General features: G+C 45.1%; 1 protein-coding gene across 5 annotated transcripts in view; it reads left to right on the top strand.

Moving 5' to 3' along the window:
• Positions 1-20,006, top strand: part of prkcz (protein kinase C, zeta) — a 426,501-nt gene that overhangs the window by 323,471 nt on the left and 83,024 nt on the right. For all 5 annotated transcript variants that reach the window (XM_078425700.1, XM_078425701.1, XM_078425698.1 and 2 more), the window contains 2 exons: positions 246-365; positions 12,264-12,343. In XM_078425700.1, the coding sequence (XP_078281826.1) occupies positions 246-365; positions 12,264-12,343 (200 nt within the window). The remainder of the gene's footprint in view (positions 1-245; positions 366-12,263; positions 12,344-20,006) is intronic.

Below are 20,006 nucleotides of genomic sequence, written 5' to 3'. Positions count from 1 at the left end.
TAAATATTTATATTTGAAAAGTTAAGGTTTTATTTAATTTAGTTGAGTAGTTTAGTTTATTAATGTAGCTTTATTAGTATAGATGCTCTTTTTATACTTTTCTTTCTGCATTGTGAACTCTCAATTTTTGTGAGGGAAGAGATGAAATATTGATGATTAAATGGGAGCTTTAGGGAATAAATGATGAAAAAGAGAGGTACATCTTCAAAAGGCATTTCCTAATGCTTTTTTTGGTTGGTTGCTAGGTTTCAGTGTGGACTGGTGGGCACTTGGCGTGCTGATGTTTGAAATGATGGCGGGAAGATCACCATTTGACATCATCACTGACAATCCAGACATGAACACAGAAGATTACCTGTTTCAAGGTTAGCCATCGATAATTAGTGCAGTAAGAACCATGCCTAGTCCTAATTATGATTTGGCTTTCTGGCAACATCAACCGAGCATAAGTCTGAGAAGTTACCTGTTCTCTCTATCAGTTTGTTTATCTGGCATTTATTTTTAGATGGCCCTCATTAACCATATAACCATATAACAACTACAGCACGGAAACAGGCCCGTTCGGCCCTACCAGTCCACGCCGACCACTCTCTCTGACCTAGTCTCAACTACCTGCTCTCAGACCATAACCCTCTAATCCCCTCTTATCCATATACCTATCCAATTTACTCTTAAATAATAAAATCGAGCCTGCCTCCACCACTTCCACCGGAAGCCCATTCCATACAGCCACCACCCTCTGAGTAAAGAAGTTACCCCTCATGTTACCCCTAAACTTTTGTCCCTCAATTCTGAAGCTATGTCCCCTTGTTGGAATCTTCCCCACTCTCAAAGGGAAAAGCCTACCCATGTCAACTCTGTCCATCCCTCTTAAAATTTTAAAAACCTCTATCAAGTCCCCCCTCAACCTTCTACGCTCCAAAGAATAAAGACCCAACCTGTTCAACCTCTCTCTGTAGCTTAAGTGCTGAAACCCAGGCAACATTCTAGTAAATCTCCTCTGTACCCTCTCCATTTTGTCGACATCCTTCCTATAATTTGGCGACCAGAACTGCACACCATACTCCAGATTCGGCCTTACCAATGCCCTGTACAATTTTAACATTACATCCCAACTTCTATATTCGATGCTCTGATTTATAAAGGCAAGCATACCAAACGCCTTCTTCACCACCCTATCCACATGAGATTCCATCTTCAGGGAACAATGCACAGTTATTCCCAGATCCCTCTGTTCCACTGTATTCCTCAATTCCCTACCATTTACCCTGTACGTCCTATTTTGATTTGTCCTATCAAAATGCAGCACCTCACACTTATCAGCATTAAACTCCATCTGCCATCTTTCAGCCCACCCTTCCAAAAGGCCCAAGTCTCTCTGTAGACTTTGAAACTCTACTTCATTATTAATTACACCACCTATCTTAGTATCATCTGCATATTTACTAATCCAATTTGCCACACCATCATCCAGAGCATTAATGTAAATGACAAACAACAGTGGACCTAACACAGATCCTTGGGGTACTCCACTAGACACTGGCCTCTAACCTGACATACAATTGTCAACCATTACCCTCTGGTATCTCCCATTCAGCCATTGTTGAATCCATCTTGCAACCTCACTATTAATACCCAACGATTTATCCTTCTTAATCAACCTTCCATGTGGAACCTTGATGATTTGAAAGACTGAAGTCTGTATCTTCAGATGTCCCATGCCATTTCATCCTTCATTTTCCACGCCAAGCCTAACAGCTTGTTACAACCTTGGCATTCTATTTATCTTCCAATCTAATAGCCTCCCCATTGTAATCGTCCACCTGTATCCGTATAACATTGTTCACCACTGTCTTTGCCATAGCCCGTCTGTTGAAATATTCAACTACATTCATTTCCAGACAAAGCTATCTTACACATTCTACACACTAGATCACACTATACTTATAAAATATCAGTACTTATCTCCTGTCCCAATTTCTTGTCTTCTGGCATGCTGGCATGTGATGGCTTCTGATCCTCTAATACTTTCCAATTTACATTTCACATACTAGTTTCAATGTCTTTATAACCTTGCCATTTCTTCTTCTCCTCCCACAGCTATCAATTAAACACACTATTCTTCCATATCAACCCACTTGTGGGTATTGGTATTGGGTCATTATTGTCACGAGCAGTTAAAAACTTTGTTTGCGTGTTATCAAATCACACTATACATGAGTACAATCAAGTATTACACAGTTACAGCAGATACCAGAGTGCAGAATATAGTGTTACAGCGTTAGAGTGTTACAGTTATAAAGTGCAAAGGAGAAATCAAAGTTCCACAATCCATCAGATGAGAGAGGTTGCGAGATGGGGACTACACTCTAGCTTATGAGACGACTGTCCAGTTGTCTTATAACAGTGGGGACGAAACAGTTCTTGAATCTGGTGCGTACTTTCAAGCTTTTGCATCTTCTGCCCTACGGTAGAAGAGGGAATGACCGGAGTGGCATTTATCCTTGTTTATCCTCGCATTTCATGATCTCACTATTGGTGGCCTTGCCTTCAACATACACAAAACCATGTTTCAGAAATGTCATTCTTCTGCCCCCTCCCTAAACAACCAAACCAACTGATTTTAATTTGTTTCTTGACATCTTTCAAAATGAGGATATAAATTATGGGTGATAGATATGTCTACCCATGATAACATGAGCAGAAATAACTGACCTTGTGGAAACAAAGAACAGTGGAGTCCAAGTCCCATTTTACATTGAGGCCACCCTATATTGCATGGTGTGGCACAATAATTGTGTTAAAAAGGACTGACTTAGAACAGATATGACGGCTCCGAACTTAGCATCAATAGGCACTGTGGAGTATCATTAATAGCAGCGACATACTCCTCCACACCCGAGCATAACCTTCATCCAGGGGACAGGTCTGGTTCAATGAGCAGCGCAGAAAGTGATAAGATGCCAACATGGGACTACATATGTGTTAGACATGAAAAAAACTACATGCAGTAGCTGAATCTCAACAATCTCATAACCCTTGGATCAGATTGTTTCTTTGCAGTTTTGGTGGTAAATGGCAGTGAACAATTGTGAGCAAATGTGAGAAGGATGCTCCAAGAATACACCCATCGTTACTGCTGGAGGTCCCAACATGTCAGTGCTAAAGACATCACTGAAATATTCACATTCATATTCAGCCGGATGTGCACGTAAATCATCCGTCTCGACTTCTTCCTGAGATGTCCACCGTCCTAAAAGTCTGTTTGCAGCCAATTCATGCCACCCCATATGATATCAAGAAATGGCAGAGATCAGTAAATTGATTGATTAATTGATTAATACTTTATTGTCACATGGAATTGGGAAAGTGAAATTCTTTGTTTTGCATGCAATACACAAGCATGCAAAGAGTCACCATGTATCAGATGCTGGTATAGTTACAAAAGTATTCAATGTAGTCCCGATAATCCTCGGCCCCCCCCACCCCATCATCACTGGCCCTCTTTATTCTCCCACTGCCCCCTATGGCGAGTCCCTCTGTGTTCTCGGCGGGACCTACCATCAGCCCTCCACTCTCACTGACGTCCCTCCCCACTCACCAACGTCCCCATCACTCACCGACATCCCGACCACTCACCGACGTCCCCATCACTCACTGACGTCCCTCCCCACTCACCGACGTCCCCACCACTCCCGACGTCCCCCATCACTCACCGACGTTCCCATCACTCACCGACGTTCCCATCACTCACCGACGTCCCCATCACTCACCGACATCCCCCTCACTCACTGACGTCCCCACCACTCACCGACGTCCCCACCACTCACCGACGTCCCCACCACTCACCGACGTCCCCACCACTCACCGACGTCCCCACCACTCACCGACGTCCCCCTCACTCACCGACGTCCCCCTCACTCAACGACGTCCCCATCACTCCCCACTCACCAACGTCCCTCCTCACTCACCGACGTCCCCACCACTCCCCACTCACCAACGTCCCTCCTCACTCACCGACGTCCTTCCTCACTCACTGACGTCCCTCCTGGCCATGACTGAAACCTGGTTAAGGGAGGGACAGGTCTGGCAGCTCAAAGTTCTGGGATACAGGAGCTTCTGGAGAGACAGGGGTGAAGGAAAAAGAGGAGGGAGAGGTTGCATTGTTGGTTAAGGAGGATGTCACGGCAGTGACATTATGGACCGTTCGTCTCGTGAGGCTGTATGAGTGGAGCTGAGGAACAAGAAAGGGATAGTCACCTTGTTGGGGGTGTACTACAGACCCCTGAATAGTCAACGGGAATTGGAAGAATAAATGTGCCAGGAGATTGGAGACAGCTGCAGATCAAATAAGGTTGTTGTAGTAGGGGATTTTAACTTTCCCAATATAGACTGGGAAAATCATAGTGTGAAGTATTGGAGCCTACCAGGGAGAAGGCAATTCTGGATTTAGTGTTGTGTAATGAACCAGATTTGATAAGGGAACTCAAGGTAAAAGAGACATTAGGAGGTAGTGATCTTAATATGATAAGTTTTAATCTACAATTTGAGAGAGAGAAGGGAAAATCGGAAGTCAGCACGACAATTGAGCAAAGGGGACTATGGAGGCATGAGGGAGCAGCTGGCCAGAGTTGACTGGAAAGAGACCCTAGCAGGGATGATGGTAGAACAACAATGGCAGGTATTTCTGGGAATAATACAGAAGGTGCAGGATCAGTTTATTCCAAAGAGGAAGAAAGATTCTAAGGGGAGTTAGAGGCGACCGTGGCTGACAAGGGAAGTCAAGGACAGTATAAATATAAAAGAGGTATAACATAGCAAAGATGAGTGGGAAGCCAGAGGATTGTGACTCTTTTAAAGAGCATCAGACGATAACTAGAAAGGCAATACGGGGAGAAAAGATGAGGTACGAAGAGTTTAGCCAAGTATAGCTAGCCAAGAATATAAAGGAAGATAGTAAAAGCTTCTTTAGGTATGTGAAGAGGAAAAAAATAGTTATGACAAATGTGGGTCCCTTGAAGACAGAAGCAGGTGAATTTATTATGGGGAACAAGGAAATGGCAGAGGAGTTGAACAGGTACTTTGGATCTGTCTTCACTAAGGAAGACCTCAACAATCTCCCAGATGTCCTAGTGGCCAGAGATCCGAGGGTGACGGAGGAACTGAAGGAAATTCACATTAGGCGGGAAATGGTGTTGGGTGGACTGATGGGACTGAATGCTGATAAATCCCCAGGGCCTGATAGTCTGCATCGCTGGGTACTTAAGGAAGTGGCTCTAGAAATCGTGGGCGCATTGGTGATCATTTTCCAATGTTCTATAGATTCAGGATCAGTTCCTGTGAGTTGGAGGGCAGCTAAACAGGGAAACAGTTAGCCTGACATCAGTGGTGGGGAAGATGCTGGAGTCAATTATAAAAGACGAAATTGCGGAACATTTGGATAGCAGTAACAGGATCGTTCTGAGTCAGCATGGATTTAAGAATGGGAAATCATCCTTGACTAATTAGGAAAATGGGCAAGGGAGAGCCAGTGGATGTAGTGTACCTGGACTTTCAGAAAGCCTTCGATAAGGTCCCACATAGGAGATTAGTGGACAAAATTAGAGCACATGGTATTGGGGGTAGGGTACTTACATGGATAGAAAATTGGTTGGCAGACAGGAAACAAAGAGTAGGGATAAATGGCAGGAAACGTTCCCGATGTTGGAGGAGTCCCGAACCAGGGGCCACAGTTTAAGAATAAGGGGTAGGCCATTTAGAACGGAGATGAGGAAAAACTTTTTCAGTCAGAGAGTTGTGAAGCTGTGGAACTCTCTGCCACAGAAGGCAGTGGGGGCCAATTCCCTGGATGCTTTCATGAGAGAGTTAGATAGAGCTCTTAATGATAGCGGAGTCAAGGGATATGGGGAGAAGACAGGAACAGGGGTACTGATTGTGGATGATCAGCCATGATCACAGTGAATGGCGGTGCTTACTCCTGCACCTATTGTCTATTGTCTATTGAAGGGTTTAAATGGGGTGCAATTTCTCAAATGTTTTCAGGAGCGTTTTCTTAAGCAGCATGTGAAGGCCCCCACACGTGAGAGGGCAACGCTGGATCTAGTATTGGGAAATTGGGAAGGGCAAGTTAATGAAATGTTTGTGGAGGAGCCTTTTGGGACCCATGAGAGAGGGACTCGCTTCAGTTGACTGGAGCAGGTTATTTGAGGGGAAAGGAACATCGGTCAAGTGGGAGGTTTTTAAAAGTGTACTGAAGAAAGCTCAGGATATGTCCCCATTCGAGTGAAGGGCAAAGCAGGCAAATGTAAGTACTTTAATGTCTTGAGAGCAGTCAGTGTTACTGTCAAAGAAGTACTGAAGGTATTGTCGTGTATGAAGGAAGACAAATCTCCAGGCAATGATCAGATATATCTGAGGACATTGCGGGAAACTAGAGAGGAAATTGCAGCAGCCCTGGTTGAAATTTACGAGTCGTCCTTAAATACAGGAGAGAAACATAGAAACATATAAAATAGGTGCAGGAGGAGGCCATTTGGCCCTTCGAGCCAGCACCGCCATTCATTGTGATCATGGCTGATCATCTACAATCAGTAACTCGTGCCTGCCTTCTCCCCATATCCCATGATTCTGCTAACCCCCAGAGCTCATCTAACTCTCTTTTAAATTTATCCAGTGCATTTGGCCTCCACTGCCTTCTGTGGCAGAGAATTCCTCAAATTCACAATTCTCTGTGTGAAAAGGTTTTTTCTCACCTCAGTTTTAAATGGACTCCCCTTTATTCTTAAGTCCCTGGTTCTGGACTCCCCCAACATTGGGAACATTTTTTCTGCATCTAGCTTGTCCTGTCCTTTTACAATTTTATACGTTTCTATAAGATCCCCTCTCATCCTTCTAAATTCCAGTGAATACAAGCCCAGTGTTTCCAATCTTTCCTCGTATGACAGTCCTGCCATCCCAGGGATTAACCTTGTGAACCTACACTGCACTGCCTCAATAGCAAGGATGTCCTTCCTCAAATTAGGAGACCAAAACTGCACACTTTACTCCAGATGTGGTCTTACCAGGGCCCTATACAACTGCAGAAGGACCTCTTTACTCCTATACTCAAATCAGAGAGGTACCAGAAGATTGGAGGGTGGCAAATGTTGTGCCCCTTTTCAAGAAGGGCTGCAGGGAAAATGCTAGGAACTATAGGCCGGTGAGCTTAACATCTGTAGTTGGTAAGTTACTGGAGATTATTCTGAGGGATAGCATATACAGGAATTTGGATGGGCAAGGGCTGATTAGGGATAGTCAGCATGGGTTTGTATGTGGGAGGTCGTGTCTCACAAATCTGATTGATTTTTTTGAAGACGTGACCAAAAAGTTCGATGTGGGCAGAGCTGTAGATGTTGTGTACATGGATTTCATTAAGGCATTCGACAAGGTTCCGCATGATAGGCTACTCTGGCAGGTTAGATCGCATGGGATCCAAGGAGAGGTAGCTGAATGGATAGTAAATTGGCTCCATCGAAGGAAGCAGGGGGTGATGGTGGAAGGTTGCTTCTCTGACTGGAGGCCTGTGACTAGTGGTGTGCCTCAGGGTTCAGTGCTGGGCCCGTTACTGTTTGTCATCTACATCAATGATTTGGATGAGAGCATGCAGGGCAGGATTAGCAGATTTGCTGACGATACAAAAGTGGATGGTTTTGCAGATAGTGAAGATGGTTGTGAAAGATTGCAGCAGGATCTGGATCAATTGGCCAGGTGGGCGGAGGAATGGTTGATGGAATTTAATACAGAAAAGTGCGAGGTGTTGCATTTTGGGACGTCGAACAAGGGCAGGACCTACACAGTAAATGGTAGGCCTCTGGGTAGTGTTGTAGAGCAGAGGGATCTTGGAGTACAGGTGCATGGTTCCTTGAAGGTCGAGTCGCAGGCAGATAAGGTGGTCAAAAAGGCTTTTGGCACTTTGGCCTTCATCAGTCAGAGTATTGAGTATAGAAGTTGGGAGGTCATGTTGCAGTTGTATAAGACGTTGGTGAGACCACATTTAGAATATTGTGTTCAGTTCTGGGCATCATGTTATAGGAAAGATATTGCCAAGTTTGAAAGGGTTCAGAGAAGATTTACGAGGATGTTGCCAGGACTAGAGGGTGTGAGTTATTGGGAGAGGTTGAGGATCCATGGAGTGCAGGAGGATAAGGGGGGATCTTATAGAGTTGTACAAAATCTTGAGTGGAATAGATCGAGTAGAGTCTTTTACCCAGAGTAGGGGAATTGACGACCAGAGGGCATAGGTTCAAGGTGAAGGGGAAAAGATTTAATAGGAATCCTTTTTCACACAAAGGATGGTGGGTGTATGGAACAAGCTGCCAGCGGAGGTAGTTGTGGCTGGGATTATCCCATCGTATAAGAAACAGTTAGACAGGCACATGGATAGGACAGGTTTGGAGGGATATGAACCAAGCGCAGGCAAGTGGGACTAGTGTAGCTGGGACATTGTTGGCCGGTGTGGGCAGGGTGGGTCAAAGGGCCTGTTTCCACGCTGTATCACTCTATGACTCCGTGACCGACAGCCCTCCAATCTTACAGACAGCCCTCCTCACTCACAGACAGTCCTCCACTCTCACAGACAGCCCTCCACTCTCACAGCTCTCCTCACTCACAGACAGCCCTCCTCACTCACAGACAGTCCTCCAATCTCACAGACAGCCCTCCTCACTCACAGACAGTCCTCCACTCTCACAGCCCTCCTCACTCACAGACAGTCCTCCACTCTCACAGACCTCCTCGCTCACAGACAGCCCTCCTCACTCACAGACAGCCTTCCACTCTCACAGCCCTCCTCACATAGACTCTCAGACAGCCCTCCACTCTCACAGACAGCCCTCCACTCTCACAGACCTCCTCACTCACAGACAGCCCTCCTCACTCACAGACAGCCTTCCACTCTCACAGCCCTCCTCACACAGACTCTCAGACAGCCCTCCACTCTCACAGACAGCCCTCCAATCTCACAGCCCTCCTCACTCACAGACAGTCCTCCACTCTCACAGACCTCCTCACTCACAGACAGCCCTCCTCACTCACAGACAGCCTTCCACTCTCACAGCCCTCCTCACACAGACTCTCAGACAGCCCTCCACTCTCACAGTCAGCCCTCCACTCTCACAGCCCTCCTCACTCACAGACAGTCCTCCACTCTCACAGACAGCCCTCATTTGCTGATGTCTCTCCTCACTCACAGACAGCCCTCATTCACAGACAGCCCTCCACTCTCACAGACAGCCCTCCACTCTCACAGCCCTCCTCACTCACAGACAGCCCTCCTCACTCACAGACAGCCCTCACTCGCTGATGTCCCTCCACACTCACAGACAGCCCACACTTGCTGATGTCCCTCCTCACTCGCTGATGTCCCTCCTCACTCGCTGATGTCCCTCCTCACTCGCTGATGTCCCTCCTCACTCGCTGATGTCCCTCCTTACTCACAGACAGCCCTCACTCGCTGATGTCACTCCACTCTCACAGACAGCCCTCACTCGCTGATGTCCCTCCTCACTCGCTGATGTCCCTCCTCACTCGCTGATGTCCCTCCTCACTCGCTGATGTCCCTCCTCACTCGCTGATGTCCCTCCTTACTCACAGACAGCCCTCACTCGCTGATGTCACTCCACTCTCACAGACAGCCCTCACTCGCTGATGTCCCTCCTCACTCGGTCTCTGGGACTGTCCTTCCCCCTTGTTCTCGATGGTCATTTCGGCCACCGGGCCCGTCTATGTTCGTGGCGGCTGCTGGCTGAGTCCAGTTTTGATCAGGTCCGTGCTGGCAGCCAGGTCCTCTCCTGCACGCTGGCGCAGCGCTCACCGCCAACTCCCTTCTGCTCCCGATGCAGCAAAGGCTATGGGAACAGACAATATTTCACTGAAACTCTGAGTACATGTGTTCCAGAATTATCGTTGCCTCTAACCGTGTTGTTCCAGCAGACACCACTCGCATCTACCCAACATTTTGAATCAATTACCCTGGACAAATCAAATCTGCCCAATCCGTCTCCTCTCATTTGCCAGTAAAGTGATGGAAAGTATCATCAACAGTGCTGTCAAATATTCCTTACTCACCAATATCCTGCCTGGTTTGGGTCTTGTCAGGACCACTCACTCCAGACCTCATTATCACCTTGTTCCAAACGTATGAAGGAGCTGAACTCCAGAAGTGAAGTGAGTGTGACTGGCCTTGGCATCAAGGCAACATTTCATTGAGTGAGGAATCGTGTCCTGATAAAACTGAAGTCAGGAGTTGGGGTTGGAGTCAAGCTTTGCACAAAGGAAGACGGTTGTATTTGTTGGAGGTCAACTATTTCAGTCACATGACATAACCAAAGGAGTTCCTCAGGACAGTCTCCGAGGCCTGGACAACTTCAGCCCTGTCATCAATGACCTTTTTCCCTTCATTATCTCAGTATAAGGGATATTCACTAATGATTGCAAACTATTGACAACACCGCAGTCAATGCAGTTGTTCGTGCCTGCTGATTAGTGGGAGGTAACATTTGTGCCACTAAAGATACAGGCAATTACCGTCTCCAACAAGAAGGAATCTAATTTGACACTTAATGGCATGACAACCATTCAGTCTCCCTCCATCAACATTCACCATTGACCAGAAAACTCAAATGGGCCAGCCGCAAGATCACGGCAGAGGCTAGGTACCCCGGGGAGTGACGTCTCTGGAGACCTCAAGCCTTTCCAATATCTTGAGGGCAGACGGCCATAATGTTGGCATACTTGCAACTTGGCAGGATAAATGGAGCAATTTACGAGATGTTTCACACATTGCAGGATGATTCACCCCACTGGATTGGCAGTCCAGCAACCATCCTAAATATTCAATCCCTCCACCACCAATGGTGGTCATGTTTATCAACTCCAAAATATGCCATGGTTACTCACCCAGTCTACTCTGATAGTTCATTTCAAACCCTCATTCTCCAGCAGCTAAAATGACATGGTTAGCAGACACATGGGAACGTCACCACCAGAGAGTTCTCCTCTAAGTGAGGTGTAACTATATTAGCAGCCCTTCATTATTATCGGATCTCAATCTTGCAACTCTGCCAACAGCACTGACAGCATCTTCATCAGAAACCCTGCAGCCATTCAATGCTACCTTATGAAAGAGCAGTTATGAACGGGCAATGGGACTTGTCGGGACCTGATTCCAAAAAAAAAGTAGATAAGAAGAACAGGATGTGCTCGCCAAGACCTTTTCCTCGCACTAGCTACGACTATTTCCATGACTGCTTGTCGCTGTCCGGTGAATGAAAGTGTCCCCTAGGCTTTGCAGTTCCAGCCGAGCCACAGATCTGCTCCGTGCCTGAGCAGTAACTAGCCTCAGCACTTTGCTCACAATCAGGGTCAGATCAAGAGTTCAAAAAGATTTATATAATTCAAAACATAAGGTATTAAGAATAATAAATATGTTTAAACATTTAAGTGACAAAAAATAATTTTAAACATCAAATAAGATAAGGAGAAAATGAACACTTTCATTGCCTTCTCCAGGAGTGGTGAGAGATTGCATGTGTTGATATTTATCCTTCCAGTGATCTTTGACTTTAACACTGCAATGGAGAGATAAGGCATCTTTCAGGCCTTATTTTGACTTCTATCGATAAATATTTTGATTGATTAGTGTACAATATCACTCCTGAGAAATAAAACAATAATTTCCCATTGGTAACACAGTTAGTTGCAAAAGCAACTTATTTCTTCTTGCCCCCAACTTTGGGTCAGCTGTCCATTCTTAGAAATGTTCCCTGCCTGTATTTAATGTCACACATCACTGGGAAGTAATTCTATCCTGTGAATTGGGACCTGGTTTGAAGGCCTAGAAATGTGCTCGGAACCATCATGGCAAATGGCATCATGGCATCATGATTCCAGCAGTTGAAAGTCAGATTGTGAATTCCAGAACTGAAGAATAGGATCTCTCTCCTTAACCCATCTCTCTCCTTAAGCTGTAGTTGATCTAATGAAGTAAAATAAATATAACATATTGAATGTGTAGGAAGGAACTGCAGATGCTGGTTTACACCGAAGGTAGACACAAAATGTTGGTGTAACTCAGCGGGACAGACAGGCAGAAATGTTACTCCAGCATTTTGTGTATGTGACATATTGAATACTATTATTTGATGGAAGAATGATTGAGGCCTGAAAGAGAATTAGCATCTATCATAAATCTATCATAAATCCAACTTCTGTTTTGATTTTTATAGTCATTCTGGAGAAGCCCATTCGAATCCCTAGATCACTTTCTGTAAAAGCAGCCAGTGTCCTGAAAGGATTTCTAAATAAGGTAAGAGGCTGATTATGAAATGGTGATTTTAAAACAAAATATCCACCCAAAGACAATAATGAGATTAGAACAAAGGAGTGAAAATGAATTGTGACACCACTGTTTTTATTTCATTCCAAGATTGTAATCAAAATCATGATGGATTTTGATAAAGGAAATGAAGAAAAATTGGTTTCAGTTGCAGAAGGTTGGCGACCAGGGGACACAGTTTTCAGGTGGTTGGCAAAAGAAGCAGGCGTTCTTTTGAACATCAAGCAATACCTTATGAGCAGCAAGTACGATCAATACAGTGCCTCCATTAAAAACGATATAACAGGGTCTGTCGTAATTTTCCAAAGCAATTGGATAAACACTTGAAGAGAAGAAAAGTACAGTCAGGACCTTGTGCCGGAGTGTAACTGTCCTACACTAGAGGGCACAGCTATAAAATGAGAGGGATAAAGTTTAATGGAGATGTGGGGGGGGGGGGGGGGGGGGGTTTACACAGTGCTAGGGGGCTGGAACATATTGCCAGGAGTGCAGGCAAATACAATAGTGGTGTTTAAGAGGCTTTTAGATAGGCACATGGAAGTGAAGGGAATAAAGGGATATGGATCATGCACGCGTAGATAAGATCAGTTCAGCTTGGCATCGTGTTCAGCACAAACATTGTGGGCCAAAGAGCCTGTTCCTATGCTGTACTGTTTAATGTTCTTATTAATGCATACTCTTAATTAGAGGCTAGTTTAGACCTAGATTCTGTTTGCAACCATAGATAACGTAAATCTTGCATACTATGCCTACTAAATCTCTCCAACTTCAAGTGAAACCTCTCCTGAATGCTATTTTTATGCCATGACTAGTTAAGGGACAATTCAGTAGAAGAATTTGCCAATTACAATTTATATTTCCACCCCATAATATTGTAAATGTGACACTAATGTTCTTGTTGCATTTGCATCTGCTCATTCTCCTTGCCTATCACAAGTTCCGTTGTTATAGGAGTGGAATTAGGCCATTCAGCCCAGCGAGTCTACTCCGCCATTCAATCATGACTGGTCTCTGTCTCCTAATCCCATTTTCCTGCCATCTCTCCATTTAGAAAATAACCTATGCTATTATTCTTATTAACAAAATGCATGACTCCGCACTTTACTACACTGAATTTCATCTGCCACTTCTCTGGCCACTCTCCTGACCTGTCCAAGTCCTTCTGCAGAGTCCATGCTTCCTCTGCACTGCCTGCCCCTCCACCTATCTTAGCATCATCTGCAACTAAAGTGTAATCTGTCACTTAGTAAGGCATCCTGGAGTGACTGCTTCTAGTGGATGTATAAAAGGAAGAAAGATCCAAGTGGAGCGGTCATGCTAGGAGCAGCCCTGTGGAGGTGAAGTGCCGTGTAGAGGGTAAGTGCGAGGCTTTGACTTGAAAGGCTTCAGCATAGAAGGTGAAGGTGGGATCAGGTACGGTATGTGTATTTTCCTTTCTTTCGTAAACTTTCCTTTGTCTAGTGCAGTGGAGATTTTAGTTAGGGCAGCTGTATGTTCCTCCTGCAGCATTATGGGTGGTCAGGGTGACTTCCAGTGACTCTGAGGTCCATAGGCAGGAGGTACATTCAGCTGCATTAGGGAACAGGAGCAGCACCTGGATGACCTCAGGCTCATACGTAAGACTGTCATAGATAGGAGTTAGTGAGGTGGTCATGCCTCGGGTACGGGAAGAAAGTAATTGGGTGACCACCAGTAAAGGGAGAAGGCACGGAATGTTGGAGTCCTCTGTGGCCATTCCACTGGACAACAGGTATGGCCCTTTGGATTCTGTTGGGGGGAGATGACTGGTCAATCGAGGGCAGCAGCAGTGAGGTCTGTGGCGATAAGCCTGGTTGTGAGGCATAGTGGGCAAGGGTAGTCAGGCAGAGTGATAGTGATAGGAGACTTGTTAGTTAGAGGGACAGACAGGAGATGCTGTGACAGCAAACACGACTCGTGGATGGTGTGTTGCCTCACTGATGCCGGAGTCCAGGATGTCCAAGCTGTAGGACGTTCTGACCAGCCAGACGTTGTTGTGCACATTGGCACAGATAACATAGCAGAGAAAGGCATGTGGTCCCGTGGACTGAGTGCAGGGAGTTAGGAAAATGTTAGAATAAAGGACCTCGAGAGCAGTAATCTAATCCAAGTTTGTCCAACTTCTCCCAGTAGCTATTTCCCCCTAACCCAGGCATTATTCTGGTACACCTCCTCCTCAGCCTTTCCAAAGCCATCACATCCTTTCTGTAAACAGCAGCAGTCTCACCACAGGTCCCTGAAGATTGTTCTACCACCGCTCTATCTTTTGTCAGTAAGGCAGTTCCGAATCCATAGGAGCAAATCACAATTAATCCCGGGCATCTTCTGCATCAGCCTACCATGTGGGACTTTATGAAATGCCTTGCTAAAATCGATATAGATAACATCCATTGCCCTACCCACACTCTCAATACTCAGAGTCGTAGTGACATGGTCATACAGCATGGAAACTTCCTCTTCAGCCCAGCTTACCCATGCCGACCAAGCTGTCCCATCTATACCAATCTTGCCAGCCAGCCAGCCTTTGGCCATATGCCTTTAAATCCTTTCCTATCCAAGTACCTGTCCAAATGTCTTTTAAATTGGTGTATTTTCTGCCTCAACTACCTCTGCTAGCAACTCATTCCATATCCCCACTACCTCTCATGCTCCAACGCTCCAAGGAACACAGCCCTAGCCTGCCCAACCTCTCCCAACAGCTCAGGCCCTCAAGTCCTGGCAACATTCTTGTAAATCTCTGCACTCTTTCCAGCTTAACAACATCTTCTGGTGTGACCGTAACTGAACACAATACTCCAAATGTGGCCTCACCAGCGCCTTTTACAGCTGTAACATAACATAATATCCCAATATCTACACTCATTGGCCTTCATCATTCAGGGTATTGTGCAGAAAGCCTTCTTTACCACCTTATCTACCTGTGACGCCACTTTCAAGTAATTATGTACAGTGCCTTCCATAATGTTTGGGACAAAGACTCATCATTTATTTATTTGCCTCTGTACTCCACAATTTGAGATTTATAATAGAAAAAATCACGTGGTTAAAGTGCACATTGTCAGATTTTATTAAAGGCCATTTTTATACATTTTGGTTTCACAATGTAGAAATTACAACTGAGTTTATACATAGTCCCCCCATTTCAGGGCACCATAATGTTTGGGACACATGGCTTCATAGGTGTTTGTAATTGCTCAGGTGCGTTTAATTGCCTCCTTAATGCAAGGATAAGAGAGCTCTCACCACCTCATCTTTCCTCCAGTCTTTCCATCACCTTTGGAAACTTTTATTGCTGTTTATCAACATGAGGACCAAAGTTATGCCAATGAAAGTCAAAGAAGCCATTATGAGACTGAGAAACAAGAATAAAACTGTTAGAGACATCAGCCAAACCTTAGGCTTACCAAAATCAACTGTTTGGAACATCATTAAGAAGAAAGAGAGCACTGGTGAGCTCACTAATCACAAAGGGACTGCAGGCCAAGGATGACCCCCTGATGACGGAATAATTCTCTCGATAACAAAGAAAAATCCCCAAACACCTGTCTACCAGATCAAAAACACCCTTCAGGATTCCGGTGTGGATTTGTTAATGACCACTGTCCGCAGAACACTTCATGAACAGAAATAAAGAGGCTACACTGCAAGACTCAAACCACTGGTTAGCCGCAAAAATAGGATGGCCAGATTACAGTTTGCCAAGAAGTACTTAAAAGAGCAACCACAGTTCTGGAAAAAGGTCTTGTGGACAGATGAGACGAAGATTAAATTATATCAGAGTGATGCCAAGCAAAGTATGGAGGAGAGAAGGAACTGCCCAAGATCCAAAGCATTGAAGGCGTGCAGCGTAGGTTTAATAGGTTAATTCCCAGAATGGCGGGACTGTCATATGTTGAAAGACTGGAGCGGCAAGGTTTGTATACACTGGAATTTAGAAGGATGAGAGGGGATCTTATCGAAACATGTAAGATTATTAAGGGGTTGGACACGTTAGAGGCAGGAAACATGTTCCCAATGTTGGGGGAGTCCAGAACCAGGGGCCACAGTTTAAGAATAAGGGGTGAAAACGGAGATGAGGGAAAAAAAATTCACTCAGAGAGTTGTGAATCTGTGGAATTCTCTGCCTCAGAAGGCAGTGGAGGCCAATTCACTGAATGCATTCAAGAGAGAGATGGATAAAGCTCTTAAGGATAGAGGAGTCAGGGGATATGGGGAGAAGGCAGGAACAGGGTACTGATTGAGAATGATCAGCCATGATCACATTGAATGGTGGTGCTGGCTCGAAGGGCCGAATGGCTTACTCCTGCACCTATTGTCTATTGTCTATACCACCTCATCTGTGAAACACAGTGGTGGGGGTGTTATGGCCTGGGCAAGTATGGCTACTGAAGGAACTGGCTCATTTTTCTTCTTTCATGATACAACTGCTGATGGTAGTAGCACAATGAATTCTGAAGTGCATAGATACATCCTATCTGCTCAAGTTCAATCAAATGCCTCAAAATGCATTCATTCTACAGCAAGACAATGATCCCAAACAAAGCAACAAATAAGTTTTTCAAAGCTAAAAATGGTCAATTCTTGAATGGCCAGCTCAATCACCCGATCGGAACCCATTGAGCATGACTTTTATATGCTGAAGAGAAAACTGAAGAGGACTAGCCCCCTAAACAAGCATAAGCTAAAGATGGCTGCAATACAGGCCTGGCAGAGCATCATCAGAGAAGACACCCAGCAACTGGTGATGTCCATGAATCACAGACTTCAAGCAGTCATTGCATGCAAAGGATATGCAACAAAATACTAAACGTGACTACTTTCATTTACATGACATTACTGTGTCCCAAACATTATGGTGCCCTGAAATGGGGGGAACTATGTATAAACACTGCTGTAATTTCTACATGGTGAAACCAAAATGTATAAAAATGGCCTTTATTAAAATCTGACAATGTGCATTTTAACCACACAATTTTTTCTATTACAAATCTCAAACTGTGGAGTACAGAGGCAAAAAAATAAATGATGGGTCTTTGTGCCAAACAATATGGAGGGCACTGTTCCTGCACTCCTAGATCCCTCTGCTCTTCAACACTCACCAGAGCCCTGTCATTTATTGTAAAAATCCTGCCCTTGTTAGACTGGCCAAAATGCACACCTTACATCTTTACATCTATCTATCTGTCTGTCTGTTTGTCTGTCTATCTATCTATCTATCTACCTATTTTCATGCGGAAATACAGCGAAAACGGTACACGATAGCGCGACAATTTTAGGCCCACCCTACTCACCATTCCCCCGTGGTCTCGATGAATCAACTTTTGTTACTTTTTAAAAACAATTTACAATAAACTTTAATAAATGCGCTCTCCCCCCCCCCCCCCCCGCCAGGAGGACCGGTGCCCGTCCCGGCGTGCCCCGCGCCTGACCTTTCTCCCGTGGTGCAGCGCAGCGGCAGAGGGTCCAACAAGATGGCCATCGCCGCCGAACGCTGCAGGAGAGGTTTTGGCTCTATGGCTCACTCTGGCCGCACGGGGACGAGGTGAGTGCCTCCCTCTCCCCTTCCCTGTCCCCCACCCCCCCGGGGACACTCCCTGCCTGGCAACGGGTTCACAGGTCGTCAGTTGAGGGAGGGTTGCCAGGCCTGCAGGAGAGGTTTGCACCCAACGGGGGTTGCCGCGCCTGTCGCAGCGTAAATGCTACTCTGAAGAATCTCTCCAACAGTTTCCTTACCACTAATGTAAAGCTCACCAGCCTATAATTTCCTAGATTCTCTCTATTTCCCTTCTTAAGTAAAGGAACAACATTAGCTACTCTTAAGTCCTCCAGGGCCCTGCCTGTGGCTAGAGAATATATACGAAGATCTTCGTCAAGTCTGCCGTCATCTCCTTTCTTGCCTTTCTCAATAACCTGGGATAAATCCCATCAGTTCCTAGGGATTTATTTACTTTAATTATCAAGAACAAAGCCTTCTTCTTAATCACATTTTGCCCTTGTATATTAGTTCTCCACACTGATCTCACTATCCTCCGTGCCCTTCTCCTTGATGAAAACAAATGTGAAGTACTTCTTTAGTACCTCACCTACACCCACTGACTCCATGTACAAATTCCTTTATCTTGAGCAATCTTACCTTCTCCATGGTTATCCTCTTGCTTTTAATTTTGCTTATTGTAGAAAAAAGCTTTGGGATTTTCTTGAATCTGACTCCACAAAGCCATTTTGTGGACCCATTTGCCCCTTCTAATTGTGTGTTTGAGTTCCTTTCTCCTTTCTTCATATTCTCTAAAGAACCTGTCCAATTCCATCCTCTTAAACCTCGCAATAAGGCGGGATGATGTCAAGTTAAATCATTAGTTTAACTTGGCATCATGTTTTCTTTAACCCGACTCGCCAAAGCAATTTCATGGCCCCTGTTGGCCCTTCTAATAACCCGCTTGAGTTCTCTCCTTTCTTTATATTCATCAAGGGCCCCGTCCGCTCCCAATCTTAATCCCAGTGTACCCTCACAAGCATCTGCCTAATAACATCGTAATTTGTCTTCCTTCAGTTTAACACCTTGCTGTCCAATCTTCTCCCTATTCAAATCATTCTTCAAACATATGGATAGACACAAAACACTGAAGTAACTCAGCAGGTCAGGTAGCATCTCTGGAGAAAATGGATAGGCAACGTTTTGGGTCAGGACCATTCTTCAGACTTTTTCTGAAGAAGCGTCCCGACCCAAAATGTCACCTATCCATTTTCTCCAGAGATGCAACCTGGCCCTGAGTTACTCCAGTATTTTGTGTCTTTGGTAGAAACCTACATCTGCACTTCCTTATTCTTACATTAAAACTTGTGGAGTTGTAATCATTTCCCCAAAATGCTCTTCCACAGAAACACTGTTCATAAGTTCATAAATGATAGGATCAGAATTATGCCATTTGGCCCATCAAGTCTCCTCTGCCATTCAATCATGGCTGATCTATCGCTGCCTCTCAATCCCATTCTCCTGCCTTCTCCCCATAACCCCTGACACCCATACTAATCAAGAATCTATCTATCTCTGCCTTAAAAATATCCATTTACAGCCTCCACAGCCTTCTGTGGCAATGAATTCCAGGCTCATTTCACAACGCAGGGTCCAGTATGTTCCCTTCCCGGGTTGGCCTATCCACATATTTTTCAAGAAACCGTTTTAAATACGCCTCATAATTTATGTCTCGTCTAAGCCTTTGGCACTGAGCAAATCCCAGTCAATAATGGGAAAGTTAAAATTACCCAGCTGGACAACCCTGTTGCCTTGGCATTGTTTGATAATATGTCTACATATCTGTTTCTCTTTTTCCCCATTTGCTATTGGGGGGCCCACCCATAATGTTTGCGCCAAATATGATCCCAACTAAACTGATCAACATCGAAACCCGGTACATTGAGCTGTGAGTCATGTTCCTCCTGCAACGATATTTTCACAAAGGCCACAACATCATAGTCCTAAACATTAATCCAGCCTTGAAGTACATCTGATCTCTTCTATCACTCCTTCCAATTTCTGACCTCCTGCTCTGGTTTCCACTCCCCTGCCTCTCTGGTTTAAACCTTTTTTTAGTGAACCTATTAATACCATGCATCT

The sequence above is a fragment of the Rhinoraja longicauda genome, chromosome 30 (assembly GCF_053455715.1).
Source record: "Rhinoraja longicauda isolate Sanriku21f chromosome 30, sRhiLon1.1, whole genome shotgun sequence".
Lineage (NCBI taxonomy): Eukaryota > Metazoa > Chordata > Chondrichthyes > Rajiformes > Arhynchobatidae > Rhinoraja > Rhinoraja longicauda.
This window is presented reverse-complemented; position numbering and strand designations above follow the sequence as displayed.